Raw genomic sequence first — 26,221 nt, forward strand, 5'->3', positions numbered from 1 at the left:
CAAAGTTATCCAGCATCATTTTAGACGCAACTGTGTCAATAACCTTGCATCGTACGAAATAAATTTACATACTGGCAAAAAAATATTATACATGCGAGGCGCCCGTCCTATGGCGCCTCAAGTTTGCGAATGATTTATGACACTTTATAGATCACTTTCGGACTGTTCCATTTATCAATGGCAAAGTTTTACAGGTGTAGCACGCTAAAATAATTATCTAGCTGAAGGTTTATGATGAACCATAAAAACTACTAGCTTTATTGCTCGGTTAATTGTAAGAAATATTCCCAGATTCGTAATTTCAATTTGTACATCTGCTAACGACCGTACAAAGGTCAAAATTAAATGAATTGAAAAAAATATGCTAATTTATTTCGCTCTGTAAGTGCATTACGTATTACTCAATATATCTTAAGATATGTGAGATGGTGTTGGTGCGGTGTAACTCAGTAAGTTGTTACTGGCGTGTAGAGCATTTAATTTAAAATTAAAATACTTGATTCTCGGTAGTCACTAGGTACGAGTAATCGATTTGTCATGTAACTTTGCACTTGATTTGTTGAGATTGAGAGTATTTTTTTTCTTGTATTTCGTTAAAGAATATTTTGTGCGTGTTATGTAAGTAAAGAGTTTGAGGTTTTTAGCGCCGAGGTAGTTATTCATTCGTGTTTTTATTATTATTTCCTTTTTTAACCCCTCTGCTCGACAAGATTTTGACATATGACTTTACCGTTGATTCGGCGGGATATTTTGAATCGCGACATGGAAGTCAAAAATTTGTACTAACTTTCAACACATGAATTCTAAGTCCGTAATGCCTGATCAGAAGTATTTTAACTATAACTTTAGAGCTCACTTATTTGACAACAACGTGCAAAGGTCAAATGGGGTCAGTTAATTCAGAAAAAGATAATAATTACGGTGTTTTTAAGTCTATCGAAAAGTTAGGCATTTCAAATTTGGTGAAAACTTACCAATAAGTAATCGCATCACTTTCTCAAACACAACACAAACGTCATATTTATAACATTTTCAATCCGTTGCAATACATTTCGTGCACTTATTTATGTTCAATAACTAAAAAATCAGCACATAAAATACACAATAAAAATGAACAATTTACAAGATCAGTCAAGTCACAGACAAGTAGAGTTTGGAATGGAGTATTTTTTTTTTTCAATCAGCGGTGTGCATTCGATACCTAAATCGGAAATTTATTATAAATAATCGAATACCAATTTTATATATACCTATTTTTTAATAGCAACTTATTTCAATTTTATTTATTAATTTTAAATTATAGGTTCAATTTGTTTTTGTTGTTAAGAAAAAAGATATTTAAGTTTTTAGCATTAAATTTTTATATGTATTATTTATTTTGGTGTTGCGTCATTCGTAATAATTTTTAACTTTAATTGAATTTTTATTACCTATTACGGAATTTTAATTTATTCTTATATTATTTGTCAACAATTCTAACATTTTTGTTTCGGCGGAGGGTATGCGGGTGTTCTGAAATATAATGCAATTTGTAACTACCAAAGGTATGTACTTATTTGATGATGAGAAACAATAATAATAATTGATTGATTTGCCCCGCAGGGCATCTGAGGCGGATGACGGGGAGTAGCGACCCCGCGGGGCTATATATCCGAGTGCTCCAGGGAGAGTATACTGTCCCCCATCTCCGGCTTGCCGGAGTGAAGCATGACGGGGGAGAGGTCTCCCGCCTCTTGGCTTGCCTTCACCGGCCGGTCAGAGTGGAGTCGCTAGAGTAGGGTTAGCAGCCCGCTCGGAGGGTAGGTGCCTCGTGGTAAGTGGCGAGTGGGCCGGTGATGCTGGACCCACAGGGAGCGCGTGATCTGCGTTTAAAGTCCGCCGAGGTATCCTCACCCTTCAGCCGCTCATGTACCTGTTGCCCTCTTGTTGCGATTTAGCGACTGATTCCCGGGGGCCCAGTAAGTGAGTTGGCGAGTCTCCACCTGCCATTTTTACGTGTATTTATTACATTGTTATCGGCAGGTGCCATAGTTCCCGTAGTTTCCCCATTCCTAGTCCTCTAGCATCCCATCACAATAGCCCAAGTAGTTTTCATCCATAGTTAGCAATAGTTTAGCACAGAACCGGGCATTGTCCTTGGGTACATTTCTATAGTGTATACAGGGATAATCGTCGGTTTTGTGTCACCATTTCATTAAAGTTGTCTCAAAAGAGCTTCAGCGTGTTGGCTTCGGCCCCACGTTCGCCTTCCAAAAATCCGGGACTCTGTAGTCCCGTGGTCGGTTAGAGACATAATAATTGATTGATTTTAAAGTCACCAAATATTTTTAACCGAATCCCAAAAAGGAGGTGGTTCTCAATTTGGATGTTTGTTTTTGGTCGAAAGGGTATATTCCCCATATTTGTTATTAGGTCCAGGATCTGATGATGGAAACTTGGCAGCTCTCGAAAATTGTAAGCATAGATAAGGTTATAACTTGACACTCAGATGTATATCTGATAACACTATGAGACAGTAAAGGTTTGGAGCTGACCTGATGATGGAGACCAGAGAAGGTCGAGGGAACTCGACAACCGTACTTCTCTCGTCTCCATCTCCTTCACTGTTGCAGAAGCCTCGTAAATACGAATAATATAAGCACAAACACGAGAAAGTTTAAATATTCAGTTGTCGAGTTCCCTCGACCTTCACTGGTCTCCATCATCAGGTCAGCTCAAAGCCTTCACTGTTGAATAGTGCTACCAGGCAAACACCTGAGTGATAAGATTTCAACCTATGTATTTCTGCAACTTTCGGAAGTCGCCCTCGATTTCTCAAGGTTCCATCATCAGATCCTGACCTAATGATAATGGGACCACCTCGGAAGTACACGCTATCAAACAAAAAAAGAATCATCAAAATCGATAAATAAATGGCTGAGTAATCGCGTAACAAACATACAAAAAAAAACGGTCGAATTGAGAACCTCCGCTTTTTGGGAAGTCGGTTAAAAATAAGTCGGCGGCGGCCATCTTTCCATCTTGGACCAGCATTCGATGAACAGCGAACTATTTGCCCCTTCAAACAATAAAATCGTCATAAAATTTTGCGATAACTACACCTAACTACGGCTCTCGTCAAATAGCTTTGCCGCTCAGTTAAAAAGTTGGAAGTAACGAATCGCCATTAAGTTTGGCAGATCTACAGGAATCCTGCACATAAAACACCCGAAGAATAAGTCTTCATTTGCCGTCTTCAGAAACCCTAAAAACCGAAGATTTTTTTTATTCCGGCTACAACGTATTTTCTACCACTGATTTTCTAGCATTTTTTTCAAAATAAATTAAGTCATTTTACTTTTCCTAATTTATTTTCAGATTATGGTAAGTATACAAAAGTGCAATTTAGTAATATTATAATATCAAATAATATAAAATTATTAAATCGATTCTTTATTTTAACGAATCGGATCATTCGATGCAAAACTTCTATCACCGTCGCCATCTTGTCTATGCGTCTTCAAATTTAAAAAAACAACTAATGTAAACAAACATGGCGAGTTCGATCAGAATTCCCGGTAATTACGATTAGATTTTAAAAAGGTATATTTCTAACGGGATGCTAAATATGAAAGGTTTGAATGCGTAATAATAATTTAAATTTATTTAGTTATTTTATTTAGTACTCACAAATGTGGTTTGATTGGAAATAAAATAAATATGAGCGTAAATAATTAGGAAAGTGTATGACTGATTCGCAGACCCCAATTGGGGTCTAAACCGAGCTTACGGTGACATTGATGTTCAGACCCCGATTGGGGTCCGCTACGGATTTGACGGTTAAACCAGTTCGAAATAAGAATTTGATGGCGCCAGAATTCTCGCCCATCACATACCTGCATTTAATTCTATAAATATGTAAGTTAGGCGTTTGTAATAAAATGCAAATACCATTCAATTGTTTTAATGTTTTTGCCGCCTTGAAGCCATTCGGCACCTGCAACATTAGCCCAAAGAGCATTCATATCACGTTTTCTGTAATTTATCGATTCCTATTTGATAATCGATTGGCCTGTTTTGGTGTGCACTTAATAATTTACATAAACATAAATATTTAAACAACTTCCTATTTAATCAGCAATTAAGCTTTATGTATCTACTAATCGATAAAGTGATAATAGATTGTTATTAATTTCTTTATATTTGATGAGCGGCTATGCTCTGAAATTGCCAACTCGTAAGAGTTTAGGCCATTTAATTAAAATAAATGGCATATTGGAAGTTTATTGCCTACTAAAAGTCTTAGTTCGTCTTTGAACCCCATTCACATCATCTTCTTCATCCCCCCCATCATCATCTTCTTGAAGGTTTTTCGATAAAAGCTGGTAGATAGAGGTTGAAATTACAGAAATAAACAACAGCCAAAAAACAATAGATTCCTCGTGCAAACCTTCCGCGAATAGAATACGAATACTTAGGTATTGGAGCAAAACAAAGCACTTAGTTTCCTATCTATGTCACCACAAGTAAAAAGCTTTAACCTCTTAATTACAAAATTACACATTAATTAAACATGTCCCTTTAAGTTTAATTGGATATTTCGAATGCACGTAGTTTGCCATATTGACGGCTACACGAATGTCTTGTAATTCCCGTCAATTCGAAGCACGTTCACCAATGACATTTTGATGTGACTCACGCAATTTACTTGAAACACAGAAATTTATACGCTTATATGCGTTTGTATGACGAAGGTGTAGCGAGATTTTGCATTCTGATTCTCATACAATATAATCGTCACGTCGAGAAGCCAGAACTTAGAGGATAATACACCAATAATATTGTTCAGTTTCCACATGTATGTGCGAAGTTATTGACCGATTAATAGAGTAATAGGTTCGTTGAATGTAGCAAGGACACGCGGTGTCACGTAGGAAGACCGAAGCCCAGATGTATAGAACACCAAGTGAGGTTTCGCGGAAAGATTTGAGAACTAAACTGGATCATTGGTGGAAGCCTATTCTTTGAGGTTCTTGAGAAAGGTGGTTAATACAGTTGCTCTAACCGCAAACCAGACATTGGGAAATTCAATGTGATTCGCGAGTCAAGAAAGGAGATGAACCTACATGATTTAGATGCGCTTGTTATCCTGAAAGTTAGCAAATTTTTGGACAGTCTGAAATATAAAGTTCTATTAAGGGAATTTCCAAAAATCTTCTACATTAAATTGTTATTTTCTGCGAAATAGAGATTCGATGTTACGTGCTTAAAATTGTAGGTATCCATCTGATTCAACTGACCGCCAAGCTCAAATCTTTTTTAATCCAAACCGAAACTGCTGTAATAATGAAAAGGTGAACGCTCCACTCGTAATGGCAGTCAAATAAGGTTATAAATTATGGCGACAGCCTGCCGTGTATCATATAAATCCGTCACGATTTATATTTTATCGCGGAGACTGTATATACCGACAGAACCCACGCCTGTGACTCACTCTGACTTAGATCCAATGGTCGCTTCCAGCGGGCCTACGCTGTCGCAATTTTAATAAGGCACTGTATAAATAATGGCTTTAGAGGAAATGTAGTAGCGGATTATATAGCAGATAAACCTGCCTTATTTGAGCTTTTTGTTTTGGTTTTCCTTTTTGCGGCTGTTCCATTCATTTGGGATATAGGGTCCTTCGAATAAGATCTGACTTATGCGTCTAAGAGTCTGCTTGACTCCGTCATCTTATTTCGTCTGCTACAGAATAACCTAAGTGCTGTGGACTTTCTTATCTGTCTCCTCTAGCTGAAAAATGTTGCAAACATTCAAATGTATTCTTTTGCGTCGTAAAAATTAGCAACGAATGAAACTACCCTCTGGTACCTTACACACGTGACCGTATAACAATTATTGGAAACTCGCCCTTATTGTTACAGCGAGTCGTGAATCATTTGTTACTGGTGTGGTTAGTCGCCAAGGGTCAGAGTGCTGTGTACATTGCAAGGCGTAACGTACCACTTCGGGTGTTGACTCTGCTCTTGTGCCGATGTTTCTACATGCAATTAGCACTATACATTACGTAGTCACAAACATTGTTTAGTAAACGTTATCACAATGCTGTAGGAACTGAATGGCCGAAATATGTTTGGTGTAATATTTTGGATGGTTTTAGAATAAATAAAAGTATCTACTGTTAACGAAATGATGACCTTTCTTTCATACAACTCAGTTACGTCCAATAGGTACCTACCTATGTACCTACTCCCGAAACTCATATAGTAAGTTTTTCTCCTCGATTTGAAACTTGCATTAAATTGAAGTAATCGGATTCAATATGAAACTCTTGACATGGCAACCCAAAAAATACAAATTAAAATAATGCACCAAACTAACCAACCAAGGTTTCAAATTAAATTAATAAACTAAAAACTACATTGCATTATTCAACATTTTGCAACAATAATAATGCCATACAAATTCATTAATTCAGATTTATAAAGAAAAAAACTATGCAATTCTAGACGCCATTGCGTCTGAGTTGCAAACAGAACATTAAATATTTGTGAAATGCACGTTTGATTAGTATAAAATGTAGTCTCAACAAATAAAGGCATATTATGTTGTACGGTATTTGTCTTAGTTTTTACAGACATCGTTTTAATTAATCGATAATTATGTAGGTCAAGACTTGACAGGTATTTTAAATATTCCACGGGATAAATGCAAATTACAAATTAATCTATAATACCTGCTACTAGGTACTTATTTCCTAAGTGTCAAGCATATAGATTGTGGCCTTTTTTTACGGAAAATCAACAAATGAACTCTCCCGCTGTGGCTCTGGGGTCAGCGAGAGGGAGTGTCAGACTCTTACTGACTAAAACCCACGATGTTCCTTCTTGCGCCCTTTATGTACCAGGGCCGCGGTAACTCTATTGAACAATCCCGCAGATGCAGTGCAGTGCTCTGAGCAAGAAATATTTTTACCTAACAAATAAATAAAGCCTACAGTCAGGTACAGGAAACGCGACACCTACAACTTTAAAATAAACCGTTAGATACAAAACCCTCGCCCACAGCTTCATTGTGAATTATGCAATATTTTATTTATCTCGAGCCTTCGGAAACGTGACGAACAATCATTTGTTTTGTCCCAACTCAAATAATGCAGGTTTGTTTAACCCAGCTATGACAATTTTCATTTGTTTAAATCATTCGGAGACTTCGTAGTTAAGCTCACACTACTATTTGCTTATGCCATAAATACGCAGTAATTACCTCTTTGTCCACACGTAGTATGCAAACAATTTATTAAGAATTGTTTAAGCCTATACTGTTGATTAAAATTGTCTTGTTAATTTATTTCACTAATGAATTTGGTATTTTAAAATGTTATTCCAATGACATGGTAATATCTTACCCTATTTAACCAAGCCACAGAAATGACAGTCTAGATCAGTCTTTCCCAAAGTGGGCGATAACGCCCCCTTGTGGGCGCTGCAGGTCTCAAGGGGGGCGGTAAGAGACCCAGAAAGAAAATGGGGGCGTTGTGTAGAGGCCTGGGGGTTTTATGGGTCATTTGTAATTTTATTTACTCTCAACAACAACTTGTGAACATCAACTAATATGAATTAAAAGATTGCTCAAACTCGGAAAGTTGGAGCGCCAAAGAAACAAACACATACAGCTGACTGTCGATCCAGTCAGGGTTTCTTTTAATTTGTGTTTCCGCGTTAAATTTGAGAAATTCTCGAACAAACACTACTTTTATGTCCCAAAACTCAAAAATTTTCGCGCTCGCTTCGCTCGCGATTTCTTTACTTTTAGTCTGCCCTAGCAAAAAGATAGCATCGTTTTTAAGTCATTTTATTAACTTATGTACGATTGGGCTACATTTTACGTAATTTTTGCTTTGACTTGTTAACTATAAAAAAAAAATTCGCGCTCTCTTCGCTCGCGCATTCGGTAACTACATATGTCTCTATTTTTCGTATTTTAAAATTTCAACTCCCTAACTATCACGGTTCATGAGATACCGCCTGGTGACAGACGGACGGACAGAGGAGCGAAAACAATAGGGTCCCGTTTTACCCCTTGGGTACGGAACCCTAAAAAATGGGGGCGCTAAAAAAATATTTATTCTCAAAGTGGGCATTAGACAAAATAAGTTTGGGAACCACTGGTCTAGATCTAGGTACCGTCATCAGCCTGTTTTTTAGATTTATTTTAAGATTTTTAAGACGCAAACCTCTTCTTATTCAGAGAAGGAATGAGCTTTAATCACCAAGCTTACACATGGCGGAATGGCGATTTCAGATTTTAAAGTCCAAGTTTACTCATGATGTTTCCACCTTTACTCGGTCTTAATACATTTGTTTAGAAAGGACACCTAACGAAGAAAAATTTCATGGTACTTGTAATCCTGATCTGTAATCGAAACTGCACTCTCATACTTGAGAGACTGGTCCTATGGCCACCCGAAAAATCGACACCAAAAAAAGTTTATATAGTTGGATATAAACTTACAGGTATTTGGTAGAAGGAGCCATTATTGATGGTCTTGTATGACGTCAAAGGTACCACAGGTACTGAGCCGTTGCGCAGTAGTATGGGCCCCTGAAGCGGAGTCACTGAAGGCTGCCCTGAATCTGGAAACCAAATATGAAAATATTTTGTTATTTTTGTTGGGTGTTTGAAATTAATTTTGGTGTTATATTAGCGAAACGGGAACCTGAAGAATATGATTTCTTACAAGTTTTCAAAGAAGGTTCCCATAGGACATGGAAAATATATTTTACATATTAAAATATGTACACCCAAAGAGTAAGCGACTAACTGCTTCCAAAAACAAAATGGAGGTACCAAACTTACATAACTAAAAACCGCAAGCATCAGACAGCTTGAGAAATTAAGAAATTATAGAGCAATTTGTATCGCATCATCTGTCTGACACCGACGCCAACCGTCGTGCGCATACGCATACGATTAGTTGTAAAACAACATAATTTCATCACGCTGTCTCGAAGGTGCGTCACCAAATCCAGGTCATGTTACGAAACGGCTAATCTTCCACAAGTTAAGGCCAAGCTTCAATGGCCTAGTGGATATGAGTAAGTATCGTTTGCTTTTGAACTCCTGCGCAGCTAGATAGAATCGCTCAAGCGCTGCAACGGCTATGGGTTAAAGTTTGAAGCTTTCTGATTTCGGTAAGTCTTTTTTGTGTGTCTATTTTATTTTTGCAGATTAGAAGAATCTAAGCTTGCTTAGCAGGTAGTTGCATAGCTATTATTATCTATGAAAGAAAATAAGGTGCTTTTAAATCTGGAATAATGATTTAAACTTAGCTGTCACTGACATACTTATCTTGACTATGCTAATATTATGAAGATGAAAAACTAATGAATAGGCTAGGTAATCACGATGGTTGAATAAGAAATATCTTTCAATGTTAGAGATCGAGGTAGGTATTGCCTCCTACTAAAGAAAGGTAAAGTAATTTTTTAACTATAGAGAGAGAGAGAGCTATTTGTTCTTTTTGGCAGTGTCTCTGTGGTGTATGCAACTATTGCTTTTCTATTCTTTATACTTTCTGTGACGAAAGAGTCTTTCTTTATTATACCTTCAAAGCAAATGATAATCATGCATTTATTTATGATCATTACTTATTACAGTTTAACGATTTTAAGCCCGTAACATGTGTTAAATTGTTAATTTATACAGATAAGATGTTAATTAGAGAAATATAAGACCTTAACACTATAATGGACATATTTCAACGACATGTTGTGAATGATAAATAATATAGAAGGTCCTATTATAGAACCCTGTGGAACACCTAGCGCTTTCGAATATGTGCACAAATGTAATAGACTGGAACTGATGGTTATTAATTTTATATGTTTTTAGCGACATTAGCAATTTGTGAAGCACGTCATTCTGGCGTAAATACAAGTAGAGACAGAAAAAAAAATACACGTGTATAACCAAAAAGCGTACGCATTGAAGGAAAATAGAATTGCAATAGCATTGAATAATAGATTCAAGCGTAATATTGTTCAACGTAGCTACAACATAACAAAAAGATTGGAGATTTGATTATAAATCGGTAAAGGAAAAAAGTCGAGATTTTCAAAATGTTACTAGCAAATGACACCCTAAAACAATTTGAAATAAGTATCTATTTACGAGATGTATAACTTTTTGATACATTGCTACTTCTACTATGTTAAATCAGAATAAATTAGAGCGTAGATGTATGTAGGAAAGCAGTAAAAAAGATAGCACTACATCTGTTTCATGACACTAAACATTTTTAAGTCGGCATCTTATAACTAAAACTTTAACAAATTCCATAGAACCAACTGCCACCAATCTAACGCCACTATCATAATCATTATCTCAATAAAACCGTTTGTTTTCAATATTCAATGAAATTGAAATACATATTTCTTAAAAGCATGTCCATTAACGACCAGAGTTTACTCACGACTTGTGAACTAGATACAGCATAAACTAGTTTACAGATTTATCATACAAAACGTAATAATTGTGCAGTGAATAAGGGTTTGGCAGCCGACGTTGATGTTGATAAATCAGAGTAGATATCTGGTAGTTAAGTTACAAGATAAGGGTACAAACTACAGTAACATTATTTTTTAAAGGAAAATTGTAGGGGATTTAGGCTTCGAAAACAGCTTTATCGTGAAGGTTTACTGGGTGCATGAGCAGAAATAATTATGATGGTTTATGTTTAACTTGCCACCAGGTGTATAGTAGCTCATAAAAAACAAAAATTGTAAATGATCACCAAAATAAAACCCGCATTTTAATGAAATAAATTACAAATAACCAACAACAAGTTTGAACATCTCGCTGTCTATGTAAGCAAAATATAAAATGTTATTATGAACACCAAATTCGAATAATTATTTTAACAATTAAACAGGATAACAAGATGTAAAAGGTTAAGTATCTATAATTTTACGTTAAAATGCTGTTTAAATTTTGGTGATCATTTACTATTTTTGTCTCTTATGTTCTCAAAAATAAGCCGTTATTCATTTAGAATTGCTAATTATTTTATCAAAATATGTAACGTGTACGTAGACTGATGCTAATCAGTTATGATTTGCCAAGTCAAAGCGTTTTAAATGAACCCAAAAGTTAAATCCATGCAAATTGAGAGGTCACGGATCAAAATCATGATTATAATCAAAATAAACTTAAGTTACTTGAAGAGGTTAAGTACTAAAACGTGCATCACTGCGAGCGTTGATCAAATAAATGCTAACGAGCTTTTATTTAAAATGTAACAATTCATGATATATAAAACAATAGTAAATAATTAAAACTAATTGATTTCAGTATCTCATCAGCCAGTTCTTCTTGAACTAATCACCTTCAATATCAGTTTAGCACAATGACTTAAAGTGTTTAAAGATTAATTATATGCCTTGCCTTATATTCCTAATATAATTAATGAATGCATTACCGAACGCATGCATAACTGAAAATAATCATGGCTGCATCTAAACATAGCTCATTTGTTCGCCAAATCGTTTCCAGATTCTTAAACATCGCTTCCTGATGATACTATTCACCTAATCTTTTTCTCTCCCTACGAATAACATTTTGGCCTGCATTGGTTTTCAGATAAAAAAAACTTACATTTGCGAATATAATGATAGCTTGCCGTAAACTTGGGTTCAATCTAGGTGATTGAGAATATTTTGCATGACTTTTCCATCTTATTTATTTATTTATTTAACACTTTTGTACACATAGAACACAGACAATAATAAATAATAGGAAAAAATTGTACAAGGGCACAGCTTATCTCTAATGAAATTTCTTCCAGCAGGCCCGTTATGGGAGAGTTAGAATAGAAGAGATAGGTACAGGTAGACAGTGTAAAAAGAAAGAAGATATAACCAATATATAATCACTAACATAAACTACTTAAATACATATATATAAAATAAATACTATATACATCTATGACAGAGAGGAAAGATAGTGTTCTTTCAACTTGCGTTTAAACACAGCAACAGTCTGGCAGCTCCTCACCTCAGGCGGCAACTTATTCCACAGCCGTACAGCGTGCGCGGTGAAGGAGTAGGAGTAGAAGTCAGTGGAGTGGGAAGGGAATTTAAGAAGGGATTTGAGATGTGTCCTGCAGGACGCATCAGGTGAGCGAAGAAAGGAGAAACGTTCCCGCAGGTAGGGTGGAGATTTAGGATTGAAGAGGATATTAAAAAGAAGACACAAAATGCGAGTGTTCCTGCGAAGACGGATTGGGATCCACTTGAGTTCCTTGCGAAAATGTGAGACATGATCATACTTTTTAAGATTGAAAACAAAACGTATACAAAGATTTTGCAAGCGCTCAAGTTTATTTAAAAGCTCCTCAGTGGCATCCAGATAACAGGCATCTTCCTAGTGAGCAAGCCATGACTAACAACCTTACCTTCCCTTAAGTAACTACAAGACCGGGGGTGCGGGCTTATATCCCCAATTTCTTCTTATCGGGTGAGCTGCAGGTTTTTATCACCTAAAAAGCCCTAGTGTCAGAGTTTTCTCGAAATCCGCCTGTCGGCCTCTCACGTGGAATTGTTACAACGTCTGATTCTGAGTAGCATTCAGTGAAACCGGCTTTGCGTGCCTTTCCAGGCACGGGTTTGAAAGATCGCCAACTTCCAGACTCCGGGCCAGACTTCCAGACCAACGAGACACTCTTCCAATAATTCTTTCGCAATTATTGCATTTGGTAGAACCACCACCTATAGTGATCGGCATTCGGCAGAGAACAAAGAACCGAACAGGACACTAGAATGTTTATTGCCATTGAACTTATTTATTGTGAACGCTCAGTCGTGACTGTCGCTCTTATACTAGTTCTGTATTTTGGTTTCGCTCTCGTTACAATAGTTTCGTCAATATTTCGTGATCTTATATTTTGAGTTCGGTTTACTTTAAGTCATACAATTTTTGTTCAGCAGTTCGACAACTTAACGGGCTCTCTCTGGTCAAGGTACAAGTGAATCATCACCACCTTTCATAACCTGGATTACTTTTTGTTTCTTAAAATCTAAAAAGGCCCGATTTAGGCCCGACCAGTCATGGCAATTCCGCTTACGCCTACTAAACAAAAGACGATACAATAATATTGCAAACATTAGACATACGCTACGATTTAATATCCTAAATCATTTATTTACATTTTGCTCCACTGCCAGACAGTAAACAAATTGCTTATATGTTTTATACTGTCACCATAACTAACAGCAATGATATATATCTGTTTAATATATAGTAAATGTATGCAATAACAATAATAATAATATATAGTAAATGTATGCAATAATATAGTATATTATACGAGTATAAAGAGTGACCTTCATATTGAACTTGGTCGTAAAAAGGGCTCTTTATGCTGGACATAATGACAGACACACATATACTTAATTAGTTGAGTCTGAGTAAAACTTCCGGAGTTGTTGCGTTTTCCTTTCTAAGGGTAATTGCAGACGCGCCACTTTTAGTGTCTTGCGATCTGCATTTCCTCATTTCGTAAAGTTGACTGAGAATATTTATGTACATAAAATCATTTACTTCTGTTAATAAGATTCACAAAATATTTTAACATGTCAATATTTTAAAAACCATATGAAGCCAGACATATAACAATGAAGACTTGAAATGTATCGAAGCTGATATGTAGTCGACCTTTCGAAAACCTTTTATAAGTACATGTGTATTAAAAAAATGTTTTATTGAATTTAATTAAAAAAAAAGATACGCTGAATCTAAATGTAGTAGAGTTTATTGTCAAAATGAGCCATTTAGAATCAGCATTTATAAGTCACAATCGCATAATCACACCTTAAAGTAGCGTGTCTGCGTCAGCCTTTAGCCCTAACAATTGATCAATTAATAATTAATTGAACCGTAAACATATAATTTATGACATTAACTGTAACAGTCGGTTTTATTAAACGACTTCTTGTTTGAATTACAGTAATTAAATGGAGCAAAAAATCATAGCATTGTGTACGTAGCTCGTAGCTACCTCCAAGCTATTTTTATAGTTCATGCTTTCTTTCTCACTTCATTGTTTTATCTAGCGAGATATGTATCTTTACATAAGCTTATTGTGAATAATACATAAGCTTAAAGCCATCATTATGCTGACCGCATCACGTGATCTTTAACCTCGCAGGTTGACCTATGAGATCAATGAAGACCATTTCATATATAAATGGTGCAATTCTTTTTCCGTTCTGTGAACATTGAGACTCGAGAGGCCTAATAATAATCAATCGTATTCCGACCTCGCTTTAGTTAACGATATATATTTCTCAATGTCACTTAATTTCCACACGAAAATAAATTAACATTTAGAGATTACTAACGCCGATCGGAAACAGACAATCGACATAACTTATGTCAGTCAGATAATTAAAATGCTCTTATTATAAAGCTCGTTGAAATACAAATTGTTGGGAGGAATTATAATTATGGTATTTTCTTTGTCCCTTGTTGTAATTGTTCCGTTCGCCAAGTCACAATCTACTGCATTTCATGGAATCTCAGGTTCGGGTGTAACACCTCGGTGCACGGGGAGTACATAAATTCCTTCAACATCAAGTTTTTCCGTAAATACTGAAATAAGTTCCTGATCAAATAGGACCTCTCCAAGATTCACTAGAAGTCATAACGATTAAAATATATAATATTCGGTCTCGACGAAAACTTAACAAAGTTGTATTTAAGCTAATGACACGTTATACCGTCAATCCATATTTAATCAAAAATGATTTATTTGACAAACCACGTCATCATTGTAACGTCTTAATAATTACTCGAGTTTCGGAATGATTTTTATTATTTTTTGTGACTGAATTAGGTCATCAACCCAATATAGTTTATTTTACTTCAATCCGTTTGTTCAAATGCTAGGAAATAAGTCATGTTTAAATATGGAACATTTGTCGATGACGGGTCAGGTTATAATTTGTTTGTTAATCAAAGGTTAAACTTTGGCTTCCCGTCTGAATAACGTAAGAAGTCGTAAGCACGGGTTTTGTCTCTTTTACGTTACGAATTGCATTTAATATAAGGTACCTAAACCCTAACAAAATTTGATTAGACATGATTATACTTTTTTTAATTTTAAAATTTCATACATGCTACTCGAACATAACGCTTTTGGACTAGAAAGGTGTGGACTGATTAGTAGCATAGAACTGCTCCCCACACTCGGATCGGTATTTTCCTTAGCTCCAAACTATCTGTGCACCAAATATAATTTAAATCGGTTCATTAAAAAGCAGAATTATTTTTCATTATTAGTTTTAGGAAATAAGTAAAGATTGAAGTCCAAAGTAGCCAAGAGATGGTACAGTTATTTCAAGAGAACTGTACCTAAAGATAGATCAAGACCACAAGATCGAACTTTACATTGTTTCCCAGCACCAACTGTGACTAACACGGCACACGGCATTTTACACACAAAGATTTTATTCCAGTAGTCGATACTAAAAGCTTGATTCAATTCACAATTCAATAACTACAGTGTTATAGAACACAAAGAAACTGGACCAGCTATAACCTAATGTAAGGTCGGTATTTGAAAGGGCTGTCTGGATTTATGCGTTTAATTTTCGTTGGCACCGAGGACTTTGGGCTTAGATAAAATAGACGACTCATGTTTAAGAGTACGCGCATACTACAAGCTTTTAGTTGGGCGATAGTTTGTTTGGGTTCATTAATCAGTATGTAGATGAATAGTAGTACGTATATAGTACATTACAAAGACAAGGTGTTTAGCCGGCATCAAGCGGACTGAAAACTTTGACTGGAATCAAGATTTTCTTCAAAAATATATTTCTGCCAACCATCGGGTCAACAGATTGTCGGCCGACTGTTTAGTTTGCGTTTGCAGGTACTCTTATGGCACCAAGTAGGCTTTGTTGTGAGTAGCCGCTGTTTTATACGACACAATATGTACTTAGTGCTCTAGTCAAATTTTGTTTAACTACACTCAGTCAAGAAAGTGGTAGGTATACCAGCATAGGTGAGATTCGCTTTTCGAACGCAGCATATAGGGAATCTTGTGACGATCAAATTAATTTCATCACAAGGCAGCAGACCATACTTTGACTATGCCTCCTGGATTCTGGTAACATAACGGCAGAATTTTGCAAATCTCCTTTGTAAATGAGAACTTATAGCAAAGGATATAGGTAAGGCATATCCTAGTCTAGTTTCGGCTTAGAAACGAGTTTATACGTAGCAATACAGGATAACTTACCCAAAATGAAAAATTATTTTAAAAAATATGACTTACAGAAATTTAGGGATGTCATCCTGTCTCGGTAAAACCGAATCTCGTAAATAACTCCAAATACTTGAAATAACACTTAATTTTTTCACACACTTTAAATGTAGTCACCGTTCAATATTTCACGACTATGCTAAAAAGAATAGCGCCTCTAGGTAGCATATAATCAAAAGTTTAAATCTTAAAATTATCGGCGAAAATGTTGCCATTCACGCGCCCCTCTTGCGCATATTACGAGATTCTACTCTTTATGACGAAACGACTAGCCAAACACTTACATAAACAATACCTATGATTCGGTGCTAAAAAGATACATGATGGCAACTACAGGACAATTTTGATACTCGGATAATAGGTACAAATAAGTATATACGTATATTGCAAATGGTTGTTTCTGAGGATATCGATAAATAGCTGAACCTAATGAGATGAAATGTGATGGTTGAAAAGCACATGGTTTGGTTTAGTGCAAAGTATCAAAATAAATATTCTACTACGGTTTCTTAAAAATTCTTTCAAGGATCCGAAAAAAACTGATTGAAATGCAAAGCGTTATGAAACTGTAAACAAATAAAACCACATTCAAGTTAACGAACCATAGACAGACGTATTTTTTTGCACACAGATAAGACGTCATGACGATTAAAATATCACTTAGAAGTACAACACTAGATCCATATAAAATCCTAATTTTTTGACTTTGTGCTCATTTACAGATTATATGCCAAGTTAAGGATTAGGTAGATTAAGAACATTTTCATGAAATGACCAAAAATCACAGTCATATCGTGTGAAATGTAAGATCAATAGTAAGGAGGTTCGCTTTATACGTACCGAGTACTCCGACCTCTTCTTATGATGATACAACTGCGAAAGCGAAACCAAGGTCGCTGCCCGATGTTTTTTTGTTCATTTCTTACGTCTACAACTCGCAATGCAATATGCAAGTTATGTTAATAGCCGCCGTGACATACGGAAATGATCTTCGAAGTTAGGTAACTTTATAAAATATTTTAATCCAATTTTTACCTCGATTTCAATCATCACGTAACTTGTTGACGTGATTAAGTGGTCTGGAATATTTTAATGAATGGAGCTGTTATTTTGTACAGTTATTTTTATCAACTTAGGCGGCTGGTTAACGCTTCTCGTGACAAGAAGGCTGGCTATTATCTCCGACAAAGAATCAGCATGGCGATCCAACGAGGTAATGCTGCCAACCTCTTGTGTATACGCTCCCAGTCGACAGCGATGGGGGTGAAATTTTTTATGCTTTTTAATTTAAGTTTCTTTTTTGTTTTTGCTGGGATAGTTTTTTTTATCTTTATTCTAAATATGTAAATATCTATGTAACAAATGATTCTTCACAGAAAAAAAAATTGGAACAGTGATTTCTGTATCTATTGGTTTATTGTCGAGTAGTAGGAAGATAACAACGCACATTTTCAATGTAAAGAGCCATTTGAAGTGGCATTTAAACCAGTTCTTGCTAGGTTAAAGTATCATGTAGAGATGGTATCTCAAGTGTTTTTCAACTGATACTCACTGCATGTCAATTAAGCTATTGTTATGAGAATGGAAATCCCGGACCATGCTTTTATGCAAATTTTGTAATACAGGAGCAATGACAATAGTATCAAACTATATAACTGTGGCCAATCTATGTATATAACTAAGGTAAATAAGCATTTTCAGCTACATATTTGTGATGTTTTTTATAAAAAGCAATGTTACAATACCATTATTTTCTGCATTGTGTTTTTGCAGAACAGAATATGGTCGGTAACTATAATTTACGATGTTTCACCCAGTTCAGTTTTTTTGTGCAAATAAGTAACTAACACAGTTCATCTACCCTTCATCTACGTTGGTTAAAAACATAACAGTAATATTAGTAAAATCATATTCATATTTAACTATATTACTTACACCTATATTTATTTACTTATGCCTTATAGGTAAACTTACACTTACATTTTATATCCCTAACGAAGTAGAGGTCAAATAAAACAATATTTCGTGTCTGACCTATAAACACAATGCTTTTGAAAGGAGGAATATAAAAGTTCCAATGGTATACGATGATGTAATTCAATTTTGCAGTTGCATTTTTGTATATTCAAAATCATAAAGTTTACTATACTTATTCATTAAACTAACCAATCACGTAGGAGGTTTCCATACCTAATATATGATTTAGGATAAATATGTTATGGACCATGTGATTAATTCGGGCATTATTTATAATGCCCGAGCATTATGAATAATGTCTAGCTTTATCGGGCCAAGTGATTAATAACTATCTTAACTTCATTATTTATCACATTGTACGGGCATTATTATATTGCTACATGATAGTTGGGCAATTTGATAATAAAGCTATATTTTATGCGGTGCGAGGGTGGCAGTTGTTCTAATAAATAAATCCTGTTACTTGCTACATATTAAATGATTATTGTTTTAAATTATATGTTCTATTTTAATGGGAATTATCTAGCCACAAAATTATTAATTGGACAATTGTCATCTAATTTACTAACTCGGCCTCGTTTTTCTTGATCTCATTTTTCTTGGCTCGTTTTTTTTATGGTAGAATTTAATTTGGATTCAAAACATTGTATTAAAAACTGAACTTAGTGACGAAAGCGAATCGCTGCAAAACCGACTCCACGTAGTCTTGTCTGCCCTACCCCTAGAGTGCAATTCAAAACCGCGTAGGCGCGGAGGGGCGAGGCGGCCTGCGAGCCGAGGCGCAGGTAGTTTTAACGCTCGCCGACGCGGCTGAAGCCGAAGCTGCGGTGGTGAGCGTGAAAACCATCTGCGACGATAAGCTCGCATGGGACCGCCGGAGCCCCGCAGCGCCGGAGCCGTGACAGAAGCCATGCTTGCTGCATGTTGCATGCTTACTTCTATGCTCTGTCAATTGATATGGGATGTGTTATATTTAGTTTATTTTAAGTTAAATGTCAATAACAATAAAATAAATGAAATTAAAGATGTTTGTATTACTTTGCCCAAAAGGTCACGGGCAATATGTATAGTGCTCGGTCAATTTGATTGTTTGAATAATTATTATCAAATTGCACTCTCATATTGGGCATTATTCATAATGACCGGGCATTATGTATACTGCCCAATTTATCACTTGGTCCATAACAAATATAATCTATACTAATATTATAAAGAGGAAAACTTTGTTTGTTTGTTTGGTTGTAATGAATAGGCTCAAAAACTACTGGACAGTTTTTAAAAATTCTTTCACCATTCGAAAGCTACATTATCCACGAGTAACATAGGCTATATTTTATCCCGGTACGGGCAGTAGTTACCACGGGACGCGGGTGAAACCGCGGGAAAACGGCTAGTATGATGTATTAATAGGATGACATGATTTCAATCATAAAAAAAGCAGAAACGATAATGTACGCGACAGAACCTACTTATGAAAACTTTCAATAACAATAAATAAAATGCATTATAATAAAGCACTTCCTTAAACTACTGGAGCGTTGAATATATGAATTTAATATAAGGAAAAAGTTGAAACATGCATGTATTATCGAATACAAAAGTGAAAGGAATAAGGCAGTCAAAATTTAAGTCTTATGCACGAATACCACTTGTAGGTACTTTCAAAAGGAGTGAAGAGACTGCAATTTGGATGTTAATTCAATGTTACTATTTACTGAGGTTGCTCCCATATCTGATAGTAATTATGAATTTTGCGGGTCAGACATTGAACTTAGAATTTAAATAAATTCACGATTATGATTGACTCCATATCAAAGTTTCTCTGGACGCAAACGAGCATTTTTTGTACATAATGCATCTTAGTATTACCATTGGTCATTAAATTCTGTAACAATAGTGTGATGTTGCAATATCAATTACGTACAATTCTCTATTGTTCTACACCTTGACATTGTAACGTATCGTAAACTAAGATTATCTTTATTATTACATCAGATCACGTTTTGCACAAAAATGGATGATAATGTTCCTTATTACGTCTTGTAAGGAAACTTGGACTGGTCGTGAAATAAGTAGGCCCAATTTTTTATGAGATCAAAGTCTATAGGACAAGTGCAAATCTACGATGTTAAGAAAGTTTTGATTTAAAAAAAAAGTATAAAGTGATTTAACTGGTTTTAAAGGTTTAAGTGGAACAAAGAAATATGAGGTGGATACGGAGTTCAGACTCAGAAATGTGACTGACGGGATAAAACTTGAAGATAAGGAAAATGACAATGATACTTTTTGCACACATCCAACAGAAGAAATTAAAAAGCCTCTGCAACAAGATCGACTAACAGAAATAGACTTCTAATTTAAACATGTTCCTACTCGATAACAAGGAAATAAATGTAAGCCTGAAGGCGACAATGGTAAGCATTGTGCACCAGTAGACTGTCCATTGTATGTATGGCATTGGCGACCGGTTAAACGATCGAAGGTCTATGACTTAGATAAGTGAAACGTGTTAGCTGTAGATTGGTACTCCAATTACTTTGACCTATACACACTTTGTCAAGTGTGGCGTGTCTAATGGTATGAGATTGTATTCAGCTGCTATTTGTACTACGGAGGTTCTGATTTGAAATACAAATATGAACCAAGCTGATGTTTTAGTTCCATTCTATCATCGTGCTGAAGACAATATGGGTTATCTATTTATAATAAATCGATGGTATCACAATTGTAGCAGATATTTTTTTCAGCCAAGAGTGTACTTTCAAAGGATTTAGAATTGTCTTCAGATCTGCGTAATCAAATCAAATGTTGATTAATTACTGACGACGGACATCTGGGTGTTTAACAGCCGTGATCATCAAACGGACGACGTTTGTTGATTGTTTGTCAATTGCTTGACTATTGACAATATAAAACCGCAAGGATTTCCTATATCAACGAATAAACAAAAACGAGAGACAAATCAAGGTGGAGGATTCTACCTACAAGAAGGCCAAAGATCAGTATTATAATAGGGGTTATATTTAAAATTCTTACCTGGATCAGGATCGTCGTAATAATCCTCGTCATAGTCAAGAACTGCGTGTAACTGCGTTTTACCACCAGATCCTCCATTCTGTTCCACTTTAGTAAAACCTCTAGGTCTTTCCGGAGGATTCACAGGTGCATTTTGACTACCAGGAGTCTTGCTTCCTTGGTTATTAGGCGGCCTAGGTGGGCTATCTGTACTACTAGGCGGTCTGTTAAAATTGAAGTTATTCACATTTTGACTCGGATACTCATCGACTCTTCGACTAGATGAAGGGTTTGGCTTTGTTGCCGGCGGGTAAGGAGCGTCCGCGTACCCAGGGCTGTAACCTGGACCAGGCGGACCCTGGTTCACTCTCTTTTGTTCATAATCATAGTCACCAGTAGGATCATGAACGTACTGCCCCGTGTTATCGTACTGTCCAGAATCGTAAGGTGATTTCACTTCCTTAACGCGCTGGTTTTCTATCTGTACATTAAGTCTTGGGTTTTGTGGGTAAACCTGCGTATGTAGTTGTGAAGCGTAAGGGTTTTGTTGAGCCTCATTTGGGTAATGCGCGTACTGGTTAGCCGGTGGCAAGTACGCTGTGCCGGCACGTTTTCTCACTTTAGGCCTGCGTTGATTTGGTTGTGTGAAGGGTTCATTTTCTTGGGGTTGTGCGGGACGTGTATCGTCTTGGTATTCGGCGGGGGAATAGAGCAAGTCGTCGAGGTCGACTCGGAGCGGTGTCGCAGAGGTGGGCACGAACGCCGGCGTGGCCGCGCCGACGCCTGCGATCGAGAAGTTTGCCAACGCCATTGCCTACACACACGGCATTGACGCGAAATGTCAACTCACTAAGTCAACAGCCCCGTAGCTGTTACTAACGCACTCGCATGTCGAGAGCAGTTTGTTCGCTAACACCAGCGTCTACTCATTGTAGAACGGAACACAATGCACTGTCACACTCACTGCGGTCACTCCTTTCTGTCCACCGTTTATCTGTAACAAGACGATAAAGATCATTATGTAAATGTTAGATATAATACGGAAACAACACTTTTGGTTATTTATTTTCATTGTGTTTATAGAACTGATGATGATGATGATGATGATGTCCTCCTAGCCGATTATCGGCTACGGCGGCTGTTCTCATGTAAGGAGATTAGCCAACTACGCAGGACATATTATAGTGCACGAGTATTTGCGCAGACACAGGTGCACTCACTATTCCTTAACTCTCATAGCCCGATGGGACGGTAATCCGACACGACCGCAGACCGAGAGATCAGGCGCAGGACCGACATTTACGTGCTCTCCGATGCACGGGTGTATCAATCACCAGCTTCCAGGCTCCGGGCTGCTTTGTGAAAGTCTTCTAAAACCCACAAAGCGATTTCAGCCCGACTCGGGAATCGAACCCGAGACCTCGTGCTCAGCAGCCACACTTGTGACAGCTAGACCAACGAGGCAGTTACAGAACTAATGCGCTGACGGAAGAGCTTTTTGCTTGAGCGCTGTAAAGCACACAATACAGCAAGAACAACAATTAATTTTCAAAATTTAACCAAGCAATAAACAATGAAACCGTATGTCGAAACTGAACTATATATCGTGCATTGTAAAATTTTATAGCTGGATTTCCCCTCAAGTTTCGTGATATCCTTGCCACTTTACAAATGTCATCGATTTGAAAGGCGAATCGTGATTCCATTTGATGGAGATGATTTTGGAATTGAAATAGGGGAAAACCAGACATGATCTTTGAAATAATGCAGCAATTATAATTATTTTTATGTAAATTATATTGCTATCGTAACGTCCTATGAAAGAATCTGGCTATACGCGTAAACATAGGTATAGTTATCGGCACGAAGCTTGAGCTCTGATCTACATCTGCGCTGAAGTAATTTATTGGGTCCCTTTTGTGGTATGGAGTGAGGCGCAGGAGCGGGCTAAAGCGGTGATTGGCCCGCAGCGCATCGCGTCATAGCCGTCACTCGGGATTGGTTCTTTGTTAATAAATCACTTCTGCGCAGATGTAGGTCAGAGTTCAAGATTCGTGCCGATAACTATAGGATAAGCATAAACTTAGGTCACAAATTATTTCAACAGGTGAAATTGTAGATTAACTTCGGTCACACACTTTTGACTGGCGAAATATTATTACCATATTAATAATTCCCAAAATAGAATTTGCCACGTAAATGTTTTGACCATGTAACCAAATTATTTGTGGGAACAGAATAACGCAACTTTAAGCACACTGATTTATGAGAATTAAAGTGTCCCTTCACTTAACATTTGTAGGGACTGTACATAGAACATCATTTGTTTTTAATATTACCTCTTTTGGAACAAAAGATTTGACAGTGTAGTCAATTGTTACAATTGCAACAATTGTTAACATATTTTTTTTAATAAATGTCAAAGTCCGATAGCCTCTTCAGGAATGTGAGAGGAAGTTTGGAAAAACCCCTTAGGTATATCTTTATATCATAGTGGATTTGTAAATACTTTTGTATTTTGTTTTGTTAGCCAGCATTCTTACATTAATTTGTGCATATTTGATGACCATGCTCCGTCTAGACGCGGAAGCATGGCATAATTTATTAGACCATAGATTATAGGTGATCCTGATTGGTGATTGGGTAATTCCATTTTGAATATCTTAGTAGCAGTACCAAGTCCTCATTTTGCTAAGTCAAAAAGATCATTCATGAAAAAAAAAATGGTGTGCCCTAACTATTTTTTTTCGGGAATAAAAGCGTTTGGTTACGTCACTTACCTACATCAAAAAACTCAAACGTCACTACTTTAAGTCATACTTAAAAGTATATCAGTATCAATTTAGGTGAGTGTATCAGACATACAATTATGTTTTAGTAGCGCTTAAAATTACGTAGCGTTTCACTATTCAGCCGTCTGAGCTTTTGAAACTCGAAATAATTGAATCAAAGTCGTGATTTGAAATATATCCTGTACTGCATTTTGTTATATTGAAATACAATAAAATGCCTAGTCAGCACAAAAGAATGCTGTTATAATAAAGCACATATAAGGCGAGGTAGATGACTCAGTTCATTATGGAATTGTAAATTTGGTTAATAAAGGCTATATTTTATTTTATTCTGTCTCGGTATGCTAGGTGCAAAGAAGCAAGATTATTTGGCGAATGTCCGATGAAGTCTGAGAATTATAAAATTGTGTGTGATCTTTGGACTTTTGAAACCAGTCGAATTATTTTTTTTTATGTGCAAATGATTGCAAAAAGTGGCGACCCTTGGGGGATGCCTTTATCTGCTTTTATGTGGTCTTTCGGATGAACGATGACGGCGATAGATTTCATGTTATTGGCTAAATTGAAGAAATCTGGCAGTTTACTACTTAATTTGTCAGTTTTTACAGTGTTTTAGGAATTTCGATAAAATAATGATTCGTTGAATGCTAAAATTTATAGGTTATATAACCCAATCTTTCAATTCTAGACATTTTGGCAAAATAACCTTTTTTGCATAACTTTAAACCATGGTATCTTTCCATTATTCATTTCGCCAATTCTTTAATTCAAAATAAATATTGTATTAATAATTGTAATACCCACGTAATAATATGCATACCAACATATGCGCATAGAAATTAAGATATTCAAAAATATGTATCTAGTTTACTCGTGTAGAACATTTCGATTGATTTATATTTTATATTGGTTAATTTGCGTCCACCTAACAACGTTTAAGACATTAAATTGATTTCGTTAGTCGGTTAACTATCAATTATGTTAAAACATTAGGCGCGAACATTATGAAGAAATTGATTTCTCACGCTTAATGGACTTGCATTATAATTACTATTTTATTCGTATCTAGGACTTTTTAATACTTAGTAGTTCTCGCCAAACTATTTGTCGTCATAAAATATTGCGCAAATGTTTTGCGAAAAGTGTGATGCATTGCCTAATTTTACCATAAAAAATATGGTTATGTTAAGAATTATTTTGGGTTAGCTAATTATTCGTTCGTAAGAATATCAATAGAATTAATTGTTTCTCTTTTTCAATAGTTGAAGAAGAAGATAGGGAAAGTGGACCCCGTTACAAGATGAGGTTAAAGCTAAAAAGAAGAAGGAGAATTATAAAATACTTCGATGATAGTATGTTTATCGCAAAATTATTATGAATCAAATATTTAAAATCTAGTGCAGATGTTGGCGTGGTATTAGCAGGACCTTGGCACAGTAGCACACGTGTTGTCAAGAAAATGTTAAGCAGCGGCAAATACCTAAAGGTTGTTTATATAAATTATTTTATCAGATTGATTGAGAGACTGTCAGATGTCAAGTCGGCTTGTAAATAGATGGGGGACTAGGAAAAATTATTTTCAGCTATAACAAAACTTTACCGTAACGACAAAAGTTTGAAATATAATCACTATTAACATTGTCTAGTAGCTTCCCCTTTTCATCTCCCTTGTGTGTGTGCATGGCCCGTGCATACACAACAGACTTTGTTGCTTTTTTTGTGAGTGTGTGTTCTCTTGATGATTCACGTCTGCCTGACTTTTCGTGACGGCCACATATTGAATGGTTTTAAGTTAAATGTCTGGTCTTATCTTATGTGGAGTCAGAAAAAGCTTTAGCACACTTTTAGGTAAAGCTTTGTGCTCGCTTCTCTAGTGGTACCTATTCAGTTTAGGTTTAATTAGAACCTGGCCCCTTAATAGTAAAAAAACGGGACAATATGTGCATCGACGATGAAGAAGTTAGACTTTTAGCAATCCCCAGTGGGGCCAAAGCCTGCCAGAGTTGCGGAATCATTCGAAAGAGTTACCGTAGCCCTGGTACATAGACGGATGAGAAGAAACATGGTGGGTTTTAGTCAGTAAGTGCCTGAAACTCACAGCGTTGGGGGGTAATTTAATGATTTCCCATAAAAA

General features: G+C 36.2%; 1 protein-coding gene across 1 annotated transcript in view; it reads right to left on the reverse strand.

Annotated features, from left to right (window-relative positions):
* The window catches only part of LOC124638919 (protein spaetzle 3), a 40,312-nt gene that overhangs the window by 5,627 nt on the left and 8,464 nt on the right, over window positions 1-26,221 (reverse strand). The window contains exons 2-3 of the mRNA XM_047176073.1: window positions 21,317-22,289; window positions 8,494-8,615 (exon numbers count right to left, since the gene is read on the reverse strand). Of these exons, the coding sequence (XP_047032029.1) occupies window positions 8,494-8,615; window positions 21,317-22,106 (912 nt within the window). The 5' untranslated portion in view covers window positions 22,107-22,289. The remainder of the gene's footprint in view (window positions 1-8,493; window positions 8,616-21,316; window positions 22,290-26,221) is intronic.

The sequence above is a fragment of the Helicoverpa zea genome, chromosome 18, assembly GCF_022581195.2.
Source record: "Helicoverpa zea isolate HzStark_Cry1AcR chromosome 18, ilHelZeax1.1, whole genome shotgun sequence".
NCBI lineage: Eukaryota > Metazoa > Arthropoda > Insecta > Lepidoptera > Noctuidae > Helicoverpa > Helicoverpa zea.